Here is a 22,873-nt window from a genome sequence, read left to right as displayed (position 1 = left end):
CTGCTAGGAGCCAGTGTCGTGTTGTGCCCTCTCCCCGTACACCACCCCGTGGAATGCGGCCCCTGAGAACTGTAAGGAGCAGAACACATGTGTCTCGGCAGCCGGGCTTGGCCACAGTCAGCGTGTGCGTCCGGCTGGAGTGGGCTTCCGGAATATCCGGTCCCTCCTCTGAAACTGGTGTGTGAGGACTGGCCTGCGCTAAGTGGGAAGCTCCTCTTGTGCCAGTTCATCTTTAAACAGGAGCAGGGCTGGGAGGGTTGGACTGTGACCTTCAGCAGAAAAGCCCCAAAGCCTGTAGCCGCGAAGCAGGTGGCAGGGGCCTTTTCAACTCCCTCAACATCCCTGCACCTGGGTTGTCCTCCCAGCCTCACAGAGCTCCCCAGTGGGGACAGAGTCTGTGTTTGCCTTCACAGCCCAGTGCTCCAGCTCCCCGCCCCCGCCCTTCCTCCAGTACAGTTGCTTTCGTGCCTTTCTGGCACCGTTGGGCCTTCTGAAGGGAATGCCTGGTGGCCCATGTGCTCTCCCAGGCTGCCAACAACTGAAGAGTTCTCTGAGTGTCCTCTTGACAGTGTTGCACACATTTTCAAGGGCTTTCTTCCTAATCCCGTGGATCACATAAACCTTGCGTTATTTTCCTTCTATTATTATTAGATTTATTGTTATTTTATTATTTATTTATTTGTGTGTGTGTGTGTGTGTGTGTGTGTGTGTGTGTGTGCGCGCGCGCACGCACATGAGTGCAGATATCCTTGAAGGCATGTGGGTGGGTCCTCCTGGAGCGGAAGTTACAGGTAGTTAAAAGGCTCCTAATATGTGTGCTGGGAACCCAATTCAGGCCTTCTGCAAGAGGAGAAAGCACTTGCAGTTATCAAAATGTTATTATTATTGTCATTATTGTTATTATATTTTTCTTTTATTTCTGAAATCATAATTACATCATTTCCTCCTTCCCTTCCCCACCTCTAAACCAGCAGATTTCAACCTGTGGGTCTCGACCCCCTTTCACAGGAGTTGCCTAAGAGCACCTGAAATATAAGATATTTACATTACAATTTATAACAATAACAGTAGCAAGATTACAGTTATGAAATAGTAACGAAAATAATTTCATGGTTGGGATCCCCACACCATGAGGAACTGTATTTAAAGGTTTGCAGCATTAGGAAAGTTGAGATACACTGCCCTAATCCCTCCCATGTACCAACCCCCACTTCCCTCTTTCTCATTCATTGTTGTTACGTGTATGTGTGTGTGTGTGTATATATGTGTGAATGTGAATGTGTGAATTCAGTCAATCTCAGCGTCCAGAAGGTGGCATTGGATCCCCTTGAACCTCTACACTTGCAGGAGGTTGCGTACAACTTGACAGAGGTGCTTAGAACCAAACTCAGGTCTTAGAGCAAACACACTATGCTCTATATATGTGAGTTATTTTCATTATGTGATTTGATCTTCCTCCTCCTCTTCCTCCTCATCCCTCTTCCTCCTCTTCCCTCTTCCTCCTCCTCCTTCTTGCCTCACTATCTGCTCTGGCAATCATAGAACTCACATAGACCACTTCAGCCTTGAACTCACAGACTGCCTGCCTCTACTCCTGAGCGCTGGGATCAAAGGTGTGTGCCATCAAGCCCAGCTCTCATTCGTGTGATTTTTAAATTCTCCTTCTTGCAAAGTCATAAAAGTCATTCAGGCCTTAAATGTACCGATCAGCCCATTAGAAAATGCACATGAAAACATGGAATTTCTGCCAGAGAGTTCCTCTAGCTGCCTCCCAGTGAGTGCCTACCTCTGGCCACACCACAGTCAGTCAGCAACTGTGGAGCCACCACGACAGCTGTGCCGGGCTGGAACCAAGGGAAGCCACAGGTGTCCTCCTCCCATGTCTGTTGTCCTTCTCTCCCCAGGTTTGAGATTTGTCTGTGTTGTGTTTACAGATAACATTATTTGAGTTGCTGGCCTGCCTTTGCCTCTATGAATATCCCATTGATTCTGTCTCTTATTAGAAATCTATATTTACCATTTTTAGTTGTGGATAAAGACACTGTGAAAGATTGTGCACAGGGCTCTGTGGAGACATGCTCACCACAAATACTTAAGGGGAGAATTACTAAGTCATACTTAGTCTGAACTCTTTTAAAAGGTCTACCAAGAGGCTGGAGAGGTGGCGTAGATGTTAAGAACACTTATTGCTCTTTCAGAGAACCAAAGTTTGGTTTCCACACCCACATGGTAGTTCACAACCATCTGTAACTCCAGTTCCAGTGGACCTGGCACCCTCTTCTGGACTGGTAAGGTACTGCACTCATATGGTGCACATACATACAGGGAAGCAAAACACTCATACACATAAAATAAATATGATAAACACATTCTACTCTGTTGAGCATTTCAAACGCCTCCAGTGCTGAATGGGGGTCTGAGTTCCCTAACTCCAGTCTTTGTAGTTTGGACTCGACTTATGTCATTGGTCTTAATTTGTCTTTGTAGATTGCTATAATGTTGAGTGCTTTTCTCATGTTCTGTCTGGTCATTGTTTCCTTTTTCAAAGAGTTTGTTTATTTATTAATAGATACAAAAGCCATTCGATGAATAACTTCTGCAGCACGAATTCTAATTGCTATTAATAAAAACCCAGAATCAGATATTAGGGAGTGAAAGCTGAGAGACCAGAGAAGCAGCATAGACAGTCACTAGAGAGACCTTTTGCCTCTACCGATGCTCAGACTAAAGGGACGATCCTGTCCTCAGACTACATCTCCAGGCTGCACGGAGCTCCTGTCTCCTCCTGCCTTATATTCCTCTCTCTGCCCAGCTATATCCCTTCCTGTCTCCACCTCCCTAGTGCTGGGGTTAAAGCAGGTGACTCCCATGTGTTTGTTCCCGGCTGTCTAGACCGGAAATAACCATACAGAAACTATATTAATTAAATCACTGCTTGGCCCATTAGCTCTAGCTTCTTATCACAAACAAAATATCACTCCAAGCTTCTCTGCTCATGAATTTTGATTTAAAATTTTAATTAATTACTTATTTGTGGTACTGGGAATTGAACCCTTGTTGGTTTCACAGGTGTTGGTGTGAAGGCTGTGGAGCAAGCTCTCCCTCTGTGCTGCTCCCGGACTGCTGACCCCAAGCCTGAAGCCTCCACCACAAAGACACATGCCCAGACCAACCCTGATTCATATGGTTTTAGTTTACATGTGTGTTCACACGCATGAACACAGCATGCCTGTGGAGGTCAGGAGACAATTTTTGGGAGCCAGTTCTCTCAGCACCAAACTTTCACAGAAATAACTACGCTCCCTGAGACATCTCACCAGCCCCCAACTTTTATTTTTTAATACCCAGAACATGAAGTTGGGTTTTTTTTCCAGTACTGTGTTGTGAAGATGTTCATTGTAGTTGTGTGACATCATTGATCTGAACACTGCAGATCTGAGAATGAGGTAGGGTTTTGATTTTCAGTCCCCAATTACATATACAGCCTCAGCCCAAATGTCACTGTCCTGCCTTTAAAAAGCTTAGGTCAGCTTCCCTCACTGCAGGGAACCTGAGACACCTGGCCACATCTTGCACCACAGCTGGCAGCAGCAGGAGCAGTGGCCTTGTTTGCCTTGGTTCTTCTCGAAGCTTAAATGTCCCCGACTTTGCAGCTCCCCCTCTGCAGAAGGATGCAAAGTTGAATGCAAACAGGGGGGCCATCGTCTGGCTTTGTTTTGGCATATGGAAAATATGAAAATCACTGCTACTCGTTGTACAAGCCATCTGTGGAAGTGAGTTTGCAGCTTGGATGCTAAGTGGTAGATAGGCTGTATAGATGATGCCACTCCGCTCACATCCGGTGCGCAGCCACTCTGCTCACATCCGGTGCGCAGCCACTCCGCTCACATCCGGTGCGCAGCGTGTACCGGGCCGGTATTGCGGAGGGGATGCTGGGTTTGTATGCTGGAGCTATGCAGCCTTGAGAAACCCTATGGGAACTTCTGGAAGCTTTGGCTAGCCACTGTTTGTAAACTGGGAGGAGATGTCTGTGTCTCCCGACAGTTTCACAAAGCCAAGAGGTCTCCAGGACATGGAGGCTCACACCCATCAACCTAGCACTGGGGGGCTGAAGCTCTCAGAGTGTCTTCATTGTGAGGCCATGCTGGGTCATGCAGTGTTCAGGTCAGGCAAGACCCTGCACCCACCCCAAACCAAAATAAGAGTTCTGGGCTATGGATGGTTCACTGGCGAAGTGCTTGCTTTGCAAGTATGAGGACAGGAGTTCAAGCTCCAGAACTTCCGATGTAAAATCTGGGCATGGTCAAGCACATTTGTAATCCAAGCAGAGGTGGGGACAGGGGTTGAGAGGGAGACTGATGGAGGGCACTGGATGTGGGGGGAGGGGCTGGAGAAAGGGACAGGGTAGAAGAATTCCACCAGTTTGTACACCAGCGAATGTGGCCACACTGGTGAGATCCAGGTTCAGAGAGAGAACCTGTCTCAAAGCCTCAGGTAGGGAATGAATCAGGAAGAGATGTGATGTTCTCTGGTCTCTGCATGCATACACGTGTACTTACTCCAGACACGTGATGTTCTCTGGTCTCTGCATGCATACACATGTACTTACTCCAGACACGTGATGTTCTCTGGTCTCAGCATGCATACACGTGTACTTACTCCAGACACGTGATATTCTCTGGTCTCTGCATGCACGCACGTGTGCTTACTCCCAGAGAGACACGTGTTGTTCTCTGGTCTCTGTGTGCACGCACATGTGCTTACTCCAGAGAGACACATGTTGTGATCTGGTCTATGCATGCACACACGTGTACTTACTCTAAGTGAGGCTTATTTCCCTATTCTTAGCTATGACCCAAAGAATACGGCCACCAACTAACATATTCCTTTGTAGAGTGCTGAATAGGTATTTTCCCCAACTTCCATCATTTGAGGAATACAGCTTTAAGATCCCTGGAAACAGATTTTAGCTGTCAGGTGTGTAGATTTTAGACATTAGAAAGATGGTTTTTGTTTCGTATTGTTTTAGTTTATTTGGTTGGTTTGGTTCTTTCTTCTTTTGTGGGGTTTTTTCCTTGTTGTTGTTGTTGTTTTGTTTTGCTTTTTGAGACAGGATTTCTCTGTGCAGTCCTGGCTGTCCTGGAATACACTCTTTAGACCAGGTTGGCCTGGAACTTAGAGATCTGCCTGCCTCTGCCTCCTGAGGGCTGGGACTGAAGTTGTTAACTTTTATATGGCTTTTTGATTTGGGGAGAAGTCTCCCTATGTAGCCCAGGCTGGCCTAGAATGTGTCATCCTCCTGACTCAACTTCTCAAGTTTTTGGATTACAGGTATGCACCTCCATGGCAATTTAGACATTTTTAAATTATTTGTGTTTCTGTATGTGTGGGTGTTTTGACTGCGCATTTGTCTATGCATCACACCTGTGCCTGGTGCCCTCGAAGCAGAAGAGAGCATTGGATCCCCTGGAACTGAGTTACAGATGGTTTGTGAGCAGTCACATGGGTGCTGGGACCAAGCCTGGGTCCTCTGGAAGAGCAGCGAGTGCTCTTAGCCGTGGAGCATCTCTCCAGCCCCATGCAAAGACAATTTTAATTTCAGAGAGAAGTATGTTGAAGTGAGCACTGTCCTGGAGTCTGAACTTTGTAGCTGAGGAGTCATTGCCTCCATCCTGTGGATATCCGTATTCTCATAATCCAGCTTTAATTAGAACCCCCAACTCTAGGGCTCCATCAGAGCCTTAATGGGAACTTTCCACAGCAGTAGGAGTTTGGTTAAATGATGCCAATAGCAGATTTGTTGTTGTTTTTTTTTTATTTTCCATGCATGAGATGGAATCCAAGCATCAGACTTGTCAATGGTAGAAAAGTATTCTACCACTGAGCTCCCTCCATCTCTGATTTTCTTTTTAAATGTTTAAAAATTATTTGTGTGTGTGTGTGTGTGTGTGTGTGTGTGTAAACATACATATCTGTGCACAAACAAGGGCCAGAGGGCCAGAGTACTTGTGTGGAGGTCAGAAGGCAGCTCCTCTCTGGAGTTGGTTCTCTGCTTTCCCCTTTATGAGGTTCTGGGGACTGCATGCAGATGGCTAGGCTCCACGGTAAGTGCTCTTACCTACTGAGCAATCTGCCGGCTGTTTTTCTGTTTGAGACTGGATAATTTAATGGTCACTTCTGAAGGCCGTGTGCTTGCACCTATAAGATTAGATTTAAATGCCCACAAGCGACAGAGGTTAGTTGTTCTAGCCGGCTTCCCGCCTGACCTGAGTATTTAACTTAGACTCCATTCTCAGAAGTCTGAGTTCCCTATACCTGCCTTCGAGGACCTGAAAGTATAGCCAGCAAAGGGTTAACAAAGCAATGACAGGACTAGCGGGAAGGAGGGTGAAACATAGCCAGACTGAGCTGGCTGTAAACTCCTTCTTCGTATGAGCTGTTGAGTTACACTGAAAGCAGCTCACTGAAGGACTGTTCATGGCTTGCCGTCTCAAGTCAACACAAAACCAAAATCCCCGCTGATAGGTGCTTATTTGTGGTGGTGAAGACGGCTAATTCGGAGAGCTTCTGATGCTAACTTAGCAGAACACAAGGAGAGCACTCATGTTAGCAAGTAGCTCCTGGCAGTTTCTGGACAGAGGAAGCATCTCGTTGGTGGCTTTGCCCAACTGTGTTAATGGAGAACTGGCTTTTCATGTTAGGACCCTCCTCTGATAGAACCAGCATCCTCCAATCAATGATCACAAGCTGAGATGCTGAGTACTTTCCAACAGGTTTTATTTGTGTGTGTGTGTGTGTGCAGATGCGTGTATGTATGTGTTCAGGTATGTGCATGCATGCATGTGTTTGTGTGTGTGTGTTTGTATGAATGCGTTTATATATGTGTGTGAGAGAGATGTCTTCCTCAATTTATTTTCTACCTTGTTGTTTGAGACAAGTCTCATGTTGAGCCAGGAGCTCCCTGTTTGGCCAGACAAGCATGCCAGCAAGTCCACCACGCCCATGTACTCTAGGACTGCATGTGTGCCACCACACCCACCACCCACATTTTCACATGGATGCTGAGCTCAGGTTCTCATGTCAGAGAGGCCAGTACTTTGCTGACGGAGCTGCCTCTCCAGCCCTGAATAGACTGTAGGGCTAATTTTTCTCTTTTTCTCATATTTGTTAAACTTCCAAACTGTTCATTTCTTAAAATGTTTGTTAACTTTTAAATTAAAAAAATGATCCTGTGTGTATGAGTGTTTTGCTTATAGGTATGTATGTGCACCACATGTGTGCATTGTACCTGAGGACTTTAGAAGAGGGCGCTGGGTTCCTTGGAGCTGGAGTTACAGTTGTGAATTGTTGCGTGAGTGTTAGAGACGGAACCCAGGTCCTCTGGAAGAGCAGTGGGCACACTTCACCAGTGAGTTTACGATTCATTCATTCATTCATTCCTGTGTGTCTGAACACTTGGATCCCTCAGAGCTGGCGTTCGAGGGGTTTATGGGATGTCCAGCGTTTCACGTGGGTGCTGGGATCGGAACTCCAGTCCTTCTGCTTGCACAGCAAGCGGCCTTAGCTGCTCATCCCTCGCTCAGCTCTCCCTTCAGATGACCCTAAAGTAGAATGTGTTTCTTTCCATCAGGAAGCTTGGGGGATCTCCTCTTTAGTTCATAAACAAAGACTCTAAGGGAAGAGCAAGAAGGGCAGAAGAGAGAAAAAGGTGATGTTTGTATATAGCTCTTTCAGGGCTCATAGTATAAATATAAACAAGATATAGACATCTTCAAGCAAAATTCCCTGTAAATTAGGGCAAGCATGTAAAGTGCCCCCACAGCAAGACAGGCTTGAAGGTTCCCCATACCCAGAGAAGTGTGGGCAGGTGTGGAGTGCATGCCTGTGGTCCCAGCTCTGGGGGACCAGGAATCCAAGGCTAGTTTAACCCTCCCAAGAACAATGGCACTTTCAGCATTAACAATAGTTGGCAGGGGTTGTCCTCTTGAATGAAGGCCACAGTTTTCTGGCTATATATGTTTCAACTTTTTAGAAACTGACATTTATATGTGCGTGTATATGTATGAATGCATATGGAGGGGACAACCTGTGGGAGTCAGTTCTCTCCTCTCGCCTTGTGGGTTCAGGGCTCCAAGTCTTGACAGCAAGCGCCTTTGCCCTGCGTTCATCTCAGCAGCTCCCTAAAGATTAATAGATGCCACTGTGTCCTCTGTGTGTGTCTACAGATGTCTTTGTTCTCCACCTAAGGGTTTCAGTGTCAAGACATTCAGTTCCTGCTCAAGTGTGGCTTTTACTTCTATATTAAATAATGAGGAGAATGCAACGAGAGGTTTATAGTTATATGATGTGTGATTCCCCCTCTGTATGCTGTGAATACCATGGGTTAGTAAAGAACTGCTTTGAGCCTATAGCAGAGCAGAGTAGAACAGAGCTAAGTCGGGAAAACTAAACTGAATGCTGGGAGAAGGAAGGAGGAGTCAGAGAGAAGCTCTGTAGCCTGGCTGGAAACAGACACCAGAACCTTGCTGGTAGGCCACGAGCCTCATGGTAAAATATAAAATAATGGAGATGGGTTAAATTATGATGTAAGAGTTAGCCAGAAATATGCTTAAGCTATTGGCCAAAAAGTGTTGTAAATGATATAGTTTCTGTGTGATTATGTTTGGAGTCTGAGTGACTGGGAATCAAAGAAGCCATCTCCTTCAACAGTTATAAATGAAATGGGCCACTTTCAGTCACTTTAGGCTGTGGACGTGCTCTAAGGCCTGGTGTGTCTTGTGCTTCTGATTGTATTATATTCTGTCTTTCACTATACTCCACCATTGTCTCTCAACAGGACTTTTTAGACGAGGAGTCTCCTCACTATGGTCCCCTGTTCTGCACAGAAAGACATCAGCTTCTACCAGGGAAACTGGTAAGCACGAGATTTTTTAAAAAAAGTTACTTAGGTAACAACTGTAATTCAGCTATTAAATCAAAATAAAAATGTAGCTCAAACCAGGTGGTGGTTGCACCTCTCTAATCCCAGCATCCAGGAGGTAGAGGTAGAAGCAGGCTAATCTCTGTGAATTCAAGGATAGCCTGATGTATAGAGTGTGTTCTAGTCAGTTGGGGATATACAGTGAGACTCTGTCTCAAAACAAAAACATTCTAACCTACGCAGAAAAGGAAGGAAGAAAGATAGGGGCTGGAGAGATGGCTCAGGGGTTAAGAGCATGGGCTGTTTTTCCAGAGGGTCTGGGTTTGAGTCTCAGTACCCACCTGGCAGTTCACAACCACCTATAACTCCATTTCTAAGGGATTCAATACCCTCTTCTGACTTCCTCAGATACTGCAGGAAAGATACCCATATACAGAAATAATAATAATTTTAAAACTATTCAGTGTGTGTGAACGAGCTAGGAAATCTATATATACTGATTATCTACAGAAGATTACCAGAGAGGCGATGGATCCCTTCCTCTTTTTCCTTCTTAGTTATACCATGTGGTCCAAGTGGCAGCAATGCGGCCTTTTGATTACAGAACCACGAGGCATTGTGTAGCTGGGCTTGCCCCTTACTCCCACCCACTTCCCCAAAGCCTAGTTTCTGTCTCAGCGGGAGCTGTGGGGACTGGGTGGCATTTGCGCATGCCACTCACCCCCGGCGCTGGGTGTTCTCTCTGGCTCTGCCTGTGAGTGCTTGGGATTGAACCCCTGGGGCCTCACGCACAGGCAAAGGCTGTACCTCTAAGCCAAATCGCCAGCCCTGTTACTTTCTATTTTGAGACAAGGTGGCACTAACTTGCTCAGGCTAGCCCCGCACCCACTTTGTGACCCAGGCAGGTCTTGAACTTGAGATGCTCCTGTCTCTGCCTCCCAGGTGTTGCGACTCTAAGCCTGCACTTCCAGGTCAGGCTTGAGTACACAGCTGGATGTGCTCCTGTTCTGAGAGCTGTGCTCTGTAACATCCTCATTTGGGACCAGTCACAGCCTGCCTACTTTTTATCGTTGAAATTTTATCTGTTTTTATTTTATGTGTGTATGGGTCTTTGCCTGCATGTATGTCTGTGTGTGCCGTGTGTGCAGTGCTCACAGACGCCAGAAGAGGGCGCTGGACCCGTGGGCACTGGAGTTATAGATGGTTGTGGGCCACATGTAGATGCTAGGAACCAGAAACTGGGTCCTCTACAAGAATAGCCAGGGCTCTGCTTAACCACCCCCAGCACCTGTCTGGTAACTTTTTTTTAAAGATTTTTTTTTTTACTAATTGAGAATTTTTCAAGTGGTATATTTTGTCCGTATTCCTCCCCTCCCATCTCCTCTGAGGTCCACCCCACCACTCTGTCCATCTCACTTCTTGCTTGCTCGACCTGGCCCTGCCCCAATACCTGCCCCTGCCCCAATGAGGTTGTTTTTTGTTTGTTTGTTTGTTTGTTTAAGATGAAGAAATTATCTTGAAAACTGTGGGGTGGAACTCTCCTTTAGACAGTGAATAATGCTGGTTTTTTGTTTAGAAGCAATCCTTCCACAAACCACAGCAGAGGCAAAAGGAAGCACTTGGCAGGGACCCTTGACTTGGAAACACCTGTATCAGTGTAGGCCTCTGCTAGGTGAATGTGGGCATGTCCCCCCACCATGCCTGCCCATGTAGGTGGGGAGGGGCTTCTCAAAAGAGATAATAATAACAATGATATCTGTCTAGGGAGATATATTGGATCTTTGTCTATGGATTCAATTAATATATACCTGAACATCCACCCTATAACCAGGTACCATTACATCTAATTAAGAACAAGTCCTAAAATTATAATATCTGAGTTCAGAAAACATTCTGTCGAAGATGGAATAGTAGGCGGGTGGGGGAAGAAGAGGGCTTTGGGAACGTGGTGAAAGAATCTGAGGGGTGGCGTGTGAACAGCAAAACCAGGACTCCAGAGAGAAGACCATGCAAGCTTCATCTTCGTCTGTGGAGCCAGAGCTGATGTGGGCTTAAAGGGGCAAGTGGAAAATGAAGGGAAAGAGGGTGGGGCCTGGGGCTGTTCTGAACAGTCAGGCCAAAGGTCAAAGAAGTGCATCCTGAGAAGCGCTCAGAGCCAGACAGCGCCAACACTGCTTGTGTGTGATGGCGGACAGAGCCTAGTGTGTTCCCGAAAGGACAGAGGGTGGCAGAGGTTACAAAGAAAAGCTTAAGAAGGAACATAAAGTGATTTGTGAACCCTTTAAACTAGACAAGGATCAGCTAACCCTAACCCTAACCCTAACCCTAACCCTAACCCTAACCCTAACCCTAACCCTAACCCTAACCCTAACCCTAACCCAGCTGCTCCTTACAGGTGTCAGCTAGACTGGTGACCTAAACCAGTTTGTTTCACTCCCTGAAACCCTCAGCCAAACACCACCCTCAGGGTAGAATCACGCTGCGTCCTGTGCTCTGCGGTGCCTGACAACTGCATTAGTTCCCTCCACAGTCCGATAGGGCCATGCTAGGGTAGCACCCATTTTGTTGTATTGACTTCTGTGGGACTGGGGACAGAATATGCTGGGTGATGTCCCACCACCGAGCTGCTTCCCTGGCTCCTGCCACCTTCTAGCTTTCATTGAAAAGTTTTTATTTTATTTTATGTGTGCGATTGTTTGGCCTGAAAGCAGCATATGTGTGGTGGTGCCCACAGAGTCCAGAAGGCATCAGATCCCCCAGAACTTGGCTTGCAGAAGGTTGGGAGCCATTGGCTGTTGGGAGTCGAACCTGGGGGCTCTGAGAGCACCTCATGCCCTTCAGCACCATGTATCCCATGGAGTGCTCTCATTGCCAAGAGGAAGAAACAGGAGCGTCAAACATACTTTGCCTGAGATCCTGTGTCCCTTTACATAGAAGAGAGGGCTCTGTGTGGAGAAGCTAAGCTATTTACCTACAATCACACAATCTGCAGGAGCTAAGCCAGGATTTGAACCAAAAGATTGTGACTGATAGAAAATCTGCCATTTTTAAAGCTTAAACTTGGCACTGTCCTGTACCCTGAAGCACAACAACCACGTTCCCCAAAAGGAGTGGCTTGTCTTTGCAGTCTGCTGCCTACAATGCTTTTGGTGGGTTCTGCTCACAGGGTCCCATAGCTTTCCCCTAAGGAGCCTGCAGAGTTGCTCTGAGAGGCCAGATAGTAAATATTTTATCCCTTTCAAGCCATGTGGTCTCCATGGCAACTATTCAGCAGCACTGTTGAAACATACAAGAAGCCACCGACGGTCCACGAATGAACGGCCATGGCTGTGTTCTAATAAAACTTCACTTATGAAAACAGGTTGCTGATTGAATGCTGTCTTCTTAGTGGCTCAGTGGGCAAAGGCTTTCTTTCCTCCTTCACCCACCCCTCAGTTTGTTTTGTTGTTGTTTGTTTTTAATAAACACTGGCTGCTTCTGCCCACATATAACTAGGCCTCTGAGGGTTCTAGGATAAAATGCAATAGAATCAGATTGATTTTCACTTTTTCAGACATGATTCGACCAACCTCTTGGGTGAGAAAGAGCTTAGTCTTTAAGGCTCTTTGAATGGGAAGCTCACCTCCTCCCTCATTCCTTCCTTCTCAATAGATGCCTTATATCCTGACGACCTTACAGAAATCCCAAGGCTAGAACTGACATCCGTCTCATGGGCCAAGAAACCAATCCATGCTCTGTGTAAAAGACCCCCGGAGCAGGAGGCAGATGGAGCTTCGCACGTGACAAGAGGACCCCAGTATGTCAGACACAGCTGTCCCCCCTTCTCCTGTATTTTATCTGATATTATTATTTCTTTGCTATTTTTGGATGGAGTTTCCCCTAGCTCTCTGAGCAGTACGTCTGGAATCCAGATGTGAATTTCATAAGACTGCTTTGCAGGGCACACTACAAACTCACTGCTAAGTTAGCTGAGGTGAGCCATGGACATTGTTTGTGTCTGTTGACTTGCACCCCAGTTTCCAGACTCCATTGTCCTCACCTGCCTTTTAAAGTCACAGGACTGACCTCTGGAACATGCCTGAGCGCCAGTTGGTCTGGCAGGGTTAACTCCCCAGGGAGAGTCCTCTCTGTTCCTGAGTGGAGGAAACAAGACTTTGAATTGCAAATGTCATATTTTCATTTTTGGTTGGCTTTTTTGTCCTTAGTAACTTCTCTCTGAAGGAGACAGAGGCGTCCTGCTTGACTAGAAGTTGACTGGACTGGGAGGGGCTGCCAGGACCGATGACTCAGTTTGGCCCCTGCTAACCTGCAGTTTTTCACCTGCACAAAGTCACTCTCTTCTCCACCTCCAGGTGCCCCATCCCCACAGGAGGCTCCACCTTGGGTCCAGAGCTTCTAGACTGCCAGGATGAATGAGGACCTCAGTGTAGAAGTGAGTATGGATGGAGATGCTTCATTTCCAGCACTGCTGGGCTCTGGTCCTCTTTGGAGACTGCTCCTCCTTCCTCCCCTTCTTTACAGGAAATGCTATGGTACAGCCTGAAACTCACATATGTAAGGAATATCCAGCTCTGAAGCCAGGAAGTTAAAATTCAGTCATTTGGGGGCTTTCTGTTACTCACATAGCGTAAATATGACTGAGATAGTTCATTGGTTAAGAGTCCTGAATGCTCTCATAGAGGACTTGGGTTCAATTCCCAGCACTCCTATGATGACTTACAACCATCCCTAACTCTAGTTCCAGGAAATATGACACCCTCTTCTGGCCTTTCTGGGTACTGCACCATGTGGTGTGCGTGCGCGCACACACACACACACACACACACACACACACACACACACACGCAAAACACCCATACACATAAACAAACCTAAAATAAAAATAAAGACAAGTTCCAGGGTGAATGAGTAAAGGGAGAGTTGGGTGGAGTGCACTGAACTTGGTGTTTTATCTTGTTTTTGTTATTTAAATTTGGTATTGAAGCAATAAATCTCAGCCAGCAGTGGTTTTCCAGGAACTGAGACCAAGGCTAGATGATCTTTGAGGCATTGGCTCCTTATCAAAGAGCCCATCCACACTGCCAAAGGCAGGCACAGATGGCACTACCCTGCTGAAGGTGACAGTGATGTGGCCGCTATGCAACCACCCCAGGCCAATGGATGTACTTGGTGTGCCTTCCTTGAGTCGGGATCTGCCCATCTGTCATTCTTCACTGGAGTAAAACTCTCACCCCAAACAGTGAGCTAAGTTTGTAGATGGAGTCCCAGAATTGAGAAATGTCAGAATACTAGAACACTTGATCACTCTTCCTACCCCGTCCCAAGCAAAAGAATGTAGTCCTCTGTCTCTGCGTTCTATCCCTAGACATTCAGCAACCTTCTTTCCCTAGAGCGCTGTCTCTCATGGACGTCTCTGATAAAGGGAATCAACACTATTTGGCCTCTTGGGCCTGACTGCTTCTAACGAGCATTAGATTTCTAGTCTATACCAGGTCCTCAGCCCTGCTGTACGGACAGCCCCTTTCTTCCTCGCTGGCTCACACACATCTGAGCAGCTCCTGGCCTGTTGGGAACAGCACTTCTGTAAACCTTGGTGCATAAGCTTCTGTATAAACTGCTTTAAAAATGCTTCTGTGTGTAGACCCACAAATAGAGCTACTGCCTCTCGTGTTTAATGGCTTGTTGATCTACAGAACAAATTCCATGGCCTATGCTGGTTTACTCTGCCACCATCAGAACCCGAGGATTCTAATTTCTCTACATCATCCCAACATCATGCGACTGTCGCCAGCTCAGAGAATGCAAAGTGAGAACCCGAAGGGTTTGATTTGCATTTCCCTAACGAATAATGATGTCTGTCATCTTTGCATGTGCCTGTTGACCCTCATTGATTTTCCACGTAAATCTGTCTCCTGAGATCAGAGGCCCCCCTTTTAAAACGGTTTTCTCTCTCTGCTTTCTTTTAAGAGTTTTTTTTTCCATTCTTCCACTTATGTGCATGCGTCCACTTCTATAAATTTTATATAATTTCTGATATATATTTTTTATATTATATATATTATATTATGTATAATACATATTATATACATATTACATACATATAATACATATGTATTATACATAATATAATATAAAAATTATGTATTATAATTATATATTATAAGAATAAATATATATACTTATTTTTTATATAATTTTTGATATATAACTTTTTATATTTAGCAATTGATGCGTGGTTTCTGTTCACTGGTACCCCCTTTGCTGAGACGCTAAGAACAAGAGAGGAAAAAGACACGCGCCTCCTTTGCTGTTACTTAGCATTCTTCTGCAGTTTTAATACAGGAAGTTGACCTCAGTCACGTACAGGATGTTTGGTTGTTAGTAATTTCCCTTTTATCGGGCACTAATTTCACAACGAAAAGGGAAGAAGCAACAGGAGCTGAGCATCAGGCAAGGTGCAGGGAAGCATTTCCACTGGCCACATTAACCCTCTCCGCCTCCAGAGTGGGGGCGATCTCTGCTCTGGCAGAAGAGCCACCTGGAGTTGGGGGAGTTAAATCGCATGAGGATGACTCAGCTAGTAAGTAGCAAACTCGGGGCTAAGTTCAGCTTCCTGTAGCTTCAAAGGACCTGGGTTTCAGCATCCCCTCTTAGCAAACTGGGTTTTGCTGCTTCCTTCATTAAGGTCACTCGTGGCTGTACTGAAGAGATTCCTGCTTGGCGCATCTTACAGGATCTGGTGATCTGTTCTGTGGGATCTTGGCCAAGTTGTTACCTTGACACCCATTTAGAAACAGGAGTCCCAGAATCACAGTAGAAACGCCTCCAGCATGCTGCTGGAAGACAGTCTGGGTCCTCTGCGGAGGCTCACACCGCCTTTGCACAGACCCGGGAAGCTGTCTGAGTCTGTGCGCTCTACAGTGGCCTAAACTGCAGGTTCTCTACACCTTCACTCTGGGCTTCTGCTCTCCGTAAATGTTTACAGCCTAAGATTGCCGTCTCCGGAGCTTGCCCCCACTCTGTCCTCTGAACACATCCCCGGAAGCCTTCCTTCACCTGGCACCCCACCTCTGAGCATCTAATGGTGAGCTTAGTGTTCTCATGAATCATGAGTCCAGGGATTAGAACAAGTACAAAGTAGGCATGAGCAGAACCCGTAATCCGTGTTCGTCCAAGCACGCAATGACGATGGCCTTTCCCTAACCCCTGGCTGTCAGCCACGGTCTCTGTCCCTCTCTACAACCTTACGATGAATTTCTTGCCTCACACTCAGGTTCTTCTGTCACCTGTCACACCTGTGTTTCTGCCTTCATTTTCCTGGCATTGCCTTGTGGTTATCCTGTACCTCAGCCAAACCAGGAGGTGCAGACCTGCCGGGGGTGCTCCCCTGCAGCAATGTTGTTTCTCCATTGGGCAAAATTCTGTTCGGTTGCCAAGGCCAGTTTCAAAACCCAGCTGCTTCTCAAGGCTTTCTGTGGTAACTCAGATTTTTAGTGCTCACAAATCTCCACTTCTTGAGGGAGGGTTTGCTAATGTTGGGGAGGGTGATTCAAGGTCAGGTTTCCCTGGGTTACCTAGGGAATGCTGCAGAAAAACCAACCCGTGGCCAAAAGGCCTTCTTTTCTGGATTCTTGCACCCCCTTTTCATGGCCCCAGTAACTAGGTTTAAAATTGAAATTTATTTTTAAACATTTTTCCAAGCGGGGAGGTGAGTGGATCACAGTCTATGAGTGGAGGTCGGCGGGCAATTTTTGCAGGGGTCTGTTCTCTCTTCTGCTGTGCAGATCCGGAGATCAACCCCAGGTCGTAGTCCAGGCAGAGAGCTTCGTGCCTACCGCACCATCTTGCTAGTCCTGACTAGATCATTTTTAGAAGACTCCTATAGCTCACACTGCCTAGAACTCACTGTCTAGCCTAGACTATCCAAAGACTTTGATCCTCCTGCCTCAGCCTTGTGTGTGCTGGGATTCTAAGTGAGCACCACGTCATCAGACTCAAGGCCCCAGTAACTGCGTTCTCCCTTTCCTGTCATTGCTATTCTGGTCACGTGGTCGTACTCACTGTATTTATCACCTTGCAGCTGACTGGGAGCCATTTCTCTCCATCCTCTGTGTGGTCCAGGGACTGTGATGCAGTCACGAGGCGTGGTAGTGGGCGCCTTTGCTTGTTGAGCCATCTTGCTAGCCTCGGTTCCTTATTTTTGTCCTGTTTCAGGCAATAGGCTTGGTGGGGAGCATTAGATGGGGAAACAGAATTGTCTGTCCTGTAGTCAGAATGGGAAGTCTCCATGGTAGATACCAATAGGCTGTTGGCATGCCGACCCCTTCCCAGGAGCTCACCAGGTCCTAACCCTCTGCAGACAGCGTACTCAGCTCACCTGGGGCTTCGGGATCCTGAGCCCTAGACAGAGAGCCCTTCCTTAGTCACTAATCAGTGTGTGCCCAGCCACCTGAGTAGACATGAGGTCTTGTCCTCCCCCAGCAACCACTCTGTCATTGCTGCAGGCTGAAAGACCAACAGGGAGGGCTCAGCGAGGTGGCCGTGTTGGGTCTCTCACCTGTGCTCCTAAGGTCTCAGGATTTATTTCCTACATTTCCTCACGTCCACAGAGAAAGTTCCACTCTTTCATCATCTGATTTTATCACAATGCAAGATGAAACCAAACACCAGTGTTGGTCAGAGGGTCTTTGAGTGGGTCAAAGAGTCAGGCAAGGAGAGAGTCTCAAGGGGTAGTAAGTAGTCAGTCGTCCTGTGCGGGACCTTCTTAAGGAGAACAGAACTCGCTTAGGGACCCACGAGAGAAGCTAAGCGAGATTACACGGAAGCATTTGGATGAAATGTGCTTCCTGGGGCTTTACAGCCATGTGGAGGAAGATTCGGTGTGTGGGAAACAGACAGGAGAAGCCTGGAACGTGAAGATGCTGAGACCACAGAACGAGGACACAAAGCTCACCCTACTGCCCGCTCCTGCTGATGAACTTTTAGCCACGTGATGAGGTTTGGGACTGAGCAGAGCTGGATGAAGACTGGCCATGTGTTAGCTGTGGGAACTTGTACACGTGGCTGCATCTGCCTGAGTTTGTTTCCCCTGAGGAAGGGGATGCCACTTTTCAAGGCCTTTGGAGTAGCTACATGCATGCATACAAACACACTCCTCTATGTCTATTACATACGTGCCTACACATGTGTCTCTGCAGCTAAGCTCCTGCCTACTGACTCATGGAAACAAGCTACACAGATGCCACGCAACAGGAAAACAGTGGCACTCCGTGACCCGCTCTTCTACTTGCCAATGAGCAGGGAAGCTTTTCTTTTCGTGGATTCTCTGTCCGGCATCTCCAGGGCAGTAACCAGAGTGGACTTTTAGGTCTGTTGGCCCCAGGTGGACATAAAACTTGGGGCTTGTTGAGTAAGGAGGTTGCTTTCTCACACATCTACACGTCTTTGAAACCCTTGCTTGTTGGCCACACTGCCCACAGGCTGACTGTACCTCAGCCTCGGCCAGTTCCTTTCCTAGGTCAGCAGTAGACCGTAGTACTTCACACTTCGGCGCTCTCAGAGGATGCAGCGTGAGCAGAGTTTCTGAGATGCATAGACAATCCCGCAGTGCTGGGGACAGTGGTCAGGGGCACAGACTCCAGTGTCCATTTCCTTAGGGTCCTCTGAGTCACAGTGATTCCCTCCGGGCAATGGCCCCTCCTCAGTCTGCCTGACTCTCCTCAGGCACTGACTTCTCTGCTGGGCTAAAGAGTTGGCAGCTTCTCTTAGTGCCTTTCAAATCTGGGTACAAGCTTGGTGCTTGCTCCTGCCCTGAATGTCCAAGAATTAGGGAATCCCATGATGGAGCACTTGGGAGATTGAAACAGGACTGAGTCTGAGACTAGCCTGGGCTACATAGTGAGACCCTGCCTCTAAACAAAACAAAACGAAAACAAAACAAATCAGATGTTCCTGTCTTCCGCTGCTCTCCAATGTGTGCCTACAAAGAAACTTGGTAGCGTATGTGAATTTGCTGGTTCATATAAAAGACTTTTAAAAATTGTATATGTTTGGGTGTGTTGCCTGCTTGCATGCATGTGTACCACATGTATGCAGTGCGAAAAGAGAGCATTGGATCCCCTGGGACTTGAATACAGTCAGCTGTGAGCCACCATGTGGGTGCTGGGAACTGAACCCAGGTCCTTTGCAGGAGCATCCTGTTCTCTTAATCACTGAGCTGTCTCTCCAACCTCAAGATTTACACGTGTGTGTGTGTGTGTGTGTGTGTGTGTGTGTGTGTGTGTGTGTGTAAAAAACCAGCCATGCATGCATGTGGGCACTAACAGAGGCCTGAAGAGGGCGCTCCTTTGGAGCTAGAGTTTCTAGAAGCTGTGTGGTTCTCAACACAGGTGCAGGGAACTGACCTCGGGTGCTGTGTAAAGCAGCAGGTGCCCTGCACTGCTGAGCCATCTCTCCAGCCCCAACCTGACTCTGCAGTAAATGCTTGCCAACAGTATTTGTCTTTGACCCAGAATCAGAAGGATCAGAGGCACTGAGCTCAGAGGCTTCCTCCCGTCTCAAAGAGCAAACGAGCCGGGGATGAAAATCTGAACTTACAGTTTAAAAGACCTTAACTATTTTTCCTCCCTTCAATTCTCGTTCATGTCACGACTTGTTTCTGAACGAGACAGGTTGTCACCGGGAGAGCAGTCACCGAGGCAGAGGATGGGCTCAATATGATACTGTTTGGGGGATTTTTCTGGCTATTGTCTGTCCTGTTTTCTCAGGCTGTGTGGAGGTGCAGCATTAATAACCTTGGAGAATAAATAACATTGCCAGCTATGTGATTGGGCCGTGCTGATGTTGACTGATAACTGCTTCTAAGTGAACCTTTCAGTGCTGGGTGTGCCCCACGGGTGTGAGGGTGTGGTGTGCTTTTGGTTAGAAAGAAAGGGAGGAAAGAAATAAGGAAATTTCATTTTGTTTCTGTGCCAGTTCAGCCACACATTCTTCCTCTCTTCGGAGCATTTAAATGGATGCAGAGTCCGGTCTTAGGTCTGCATAAACTCTGGCTGCATTCTTTTCTGTCTTGTTAATTTGATTCAGCCCAGTAGTAAAGTTACATTGGCAGCACCTGTCCATCAGGAGGAAGCTCTTTCCATTTCTAAAGAGTAGTTAAAGCAGCATTTATTGAGAACAAACAGCCTAGAAGATTATCTAGGTTAATGAAGTCCTAAAATTCAGTTTTCTTTCCCTATTATTCTTTCGACTTACTTTTCTATGTCCACATTGACATACTGTTTCTCTCTCTCTCTCTCTCTCTCTCTCTCTCTCTCTCTCTCTCTCTCTCTCTCTCGTGGTGTGTGTGTGTGTGTGTGTGTGTGTGTGTGTGTGTGTGTGTGTGTGAGCGGCCTGTGTTTGCTGATCCAGTCCATAGGAGACTCTCATTTTGATCCATGCCTTGCCAACCCCGCCCTGTGGTAACTCCTGCTCACAAGAGCGAGGGCTGGGGCCTGGGTTTTCATGTAAATGGGATCAGGTCTCTATTTGAATGGATTGCCCGAGAGGAGAGCATGTTCCTCCTGGGTGTTCGCTTCATGGAGTGAGCCAATCTTCCACAAGTAAGTCAGACTCCCACTTGAATTTACTCTATTTCTTGGTTTTCTTTGCTTTTAAAATATGTTCAGCAGATTCTCCCTCAGTCTGTCCAGGCCACGAGGTTGTTGGTGGGGTTAAGGTCTTATACGAGGGTGGGATAATGGTTTAAACGGGGTTTAAGTTACTGCTATCCCACTGTACTATACATAGACATCTAGGAGGTCTTCCCTCCAATTCTCCTATACTGCAACCTCAAATTTGAAATGAGCTTTGAGGAACAGAGAGCCAACCCCTTTCCTCTGTCTATTCTCATATAATGGATGAACGTGTTCCTGAGCTCCACTTATGACAGGCTAGGGCTGAGTTCTGCTGCGTGTCATATCCTGGTGGCTGAGATTTATAAAGATTAACACCCCGAGAGTTAAATCCATCTGCTTCCACAGTGACCCTGCAGGACTAGGGGGAGATGGATGGCCACGCAGTTTGTGAGGCTTCTCCCAGATCACACAGGACATTGGTGTGGTCAGTGAGCATTTGACAGTTGTTAAAACACTCTGATAATGTTTCAGCGCAAGAGATGGGAGATTTTTCTACTGTGCAAGCAAGGCCCTCCGACTGCACTGTCTAAGGTTACAGTGAACAGAACACTGTAGGGCACCCTCCAGACATAACTTTCTGTGGCCTCTGGGGGCAAATCTTACATGTTTACTCTAGGTGTGTTTTGGCTTTAAACAGAACAACCAGACTTTTAAAATAGAAGTATTGTTACTAAAAGGTGAAGTGGGTTCCTTCCTCCCACTTTTGGAAGCCGTCTAGTAGGGCATGAACACACTTCTGCCTACGTCCAAGCATTCAGCTCCAAGGCGCCAGCGGATGGGGCTGGCGTTAGTACTGCCCTGATCAGAGCTGATGTCATGGAAACACATTACAGTTAATATTTAACTTTTAAAAGATTTGTTATGTGTCGATGTGAATGGATGCAGAGACTGGAAAAGGGTGTCATAGCCCCCTGGAGATGGCCATACAGGTTGGAGTGAGCCACCATTGTGTGCTGGAGACTGAACTCAAGTTCTCTGAAAGAGTCACTGGCTCTCTGAACTGCTGAGCCCTCTCTCCAGCCCATGCTTGTATTGAAATCTTTGTAAGTCTGAACAGTTTAGGCACTCTCTTTCTCTGTACCCCACATCAGTGCATACCCAGAGTTAGTCTGTGCTGAAGAAGACACCGTGTTTATTTCAATGTGGTTCAGAAGACTGCTTCCCAGACCCTTGGTAGACTCTTCCTCCCTGGCCTTAATTCCTTGTATTTCCCCCTGAAAACCCTCTGTAGAACAGTTTTGGGAAAATGAGATTACATATACATGTATGTTGTTTTAGTGTACACGTGGAGGTCAGAGGCTATTTGTGGTTGTCATTTCCTTCTTCCCACCATGTTTCTGGTTTCCAGGCATTGGACTCAGGTCGCCAGACTCAGCATCAGCGCCTTCACCTGCTGAGTCCACTCGTCTCCCCTGACATCTGTAGATTTTACAAACTAAATAGACGTAGACAGAGCTCCTGTCTGGCATGGCCAAGATTCTTGGTTTGTCATTACTGCTAAAACCAACAGTGAAATAAAAATAACGAAAAACAAGCCCTCGTCAAGGCTGTCTGTGCTGCCACTGGCTGTAGCCTTTGACGATTCTGCATCCATTGATCATACGGTTTATGCACACCTATGTGCAGTTATGTGTGTTTGCATTTCACATCGTCTGCGTCTGCTTCAGACATGCCAGAATGATAGCACTTTTGAATTTAGTTTCCCTTCCTAAATACATAGCAAGCAATACATGACAAGCAGAACAAGCTCCCAGGAAAAGCGCAGGGCTTAAAAGGAAGCACCCGGCCAGACCAATACCCACCCTTGCTTTTTGAAAGAGCATAGGTGTATGTATAAATCCTAGTGCCACAACCAGATCCTCTCTATTCGAGAACGCTTACTATAAATTTCAAGGTCTGAATGAGACTTTTACAACTTTCACAACTTGCCCTGGCAGTTCAGTACTGCCTTTGAATGGAATCATGGGTGTTGCCTTGGTTGTAATCTATCAAATCCCTGCAATATGGGTTAAGTCTAAAGTATATAATTTATCTCTCGAGAAACCCAAGAGCCGTTTCAGGTCGAAAGTTGGATGCTGAGTAGCTGGCTCATAAATAAAAATGTGGCAGTCACGTAGTACAGCCCTCGAACAAGAACAGGACTCGAGTGTGTGAAATAGGCTCCACCTGCCCTTGGGGCTTAGCATTTGTTTTGCTCAAGGATGTATCAGGTTTCCTCTAAAGTGGGGTGTTGTTTGTGAGAACAGCTGTGAGAAAGTGTGTGGATGAAGATTCCTTA

General features: G+C 46.8%; 1 protein-coding gene across 5 annotated transcripts in view; it reads left to right on the top strand.

Annotated features, from left to right (window-relative positions):
* The window catches only part of Irag2 (inositol 1,4,5-triphosphate receptor associated 2), a 51,880-nt gene that overhangs the window by 5,106 nt on the left and 23,901 nt on the right, over nt 1-22,873 (top strand). For 2 of the 5 annotated variants that reach the window (XM_087903964.1, XM_087903965.1), the window contains exons 2-4: nt 8,837-8,914; nt 12,572-12,716; nt 13,273-13,352. The exons of 1 other annotated variant lie outside the window; for it this stretch is intronic. In XM_087903964.1, the coding sequence (XP_087760090.1) occupies nt 13,329-13,352 (24 nt within the window). In that variant the 5' untranslated portion in view covers nt 8,837-8,914; nt 12,572-12,716; nt 13,273-13,328. Of the gene's footprint in view, nt 1-8,836; nt 8,915-12,571; nt 12,717-13,272; nt 13,353-20,440; nt 20,521-22,873 lie in introns of those variants that run through there. 2 more of the 5 variants (XM_048432641.3, XM_087903966.1) reach the window with 2 other exon arrangements.

This window comes from Myodes glareolus, chromosome 3 (genome assembly GCF_982192425.1).
Source record: "Myodes glareolus chromosome 3, mMyoGla1.1, whole genome shotgun sequence".
Classification (NCBI taxonomy): domain Eukaryota; kingdom Metazoa; phylum Chordata; class Mammalia; order Rodentia; family Cricetidae; genus Myodes; species Myodes glareolus.
The sequence above is the reverse complement of the archived record's forward strand: the minus strand, read 5'-3'. Positions and strand labels throughout refer to the sequence as shown.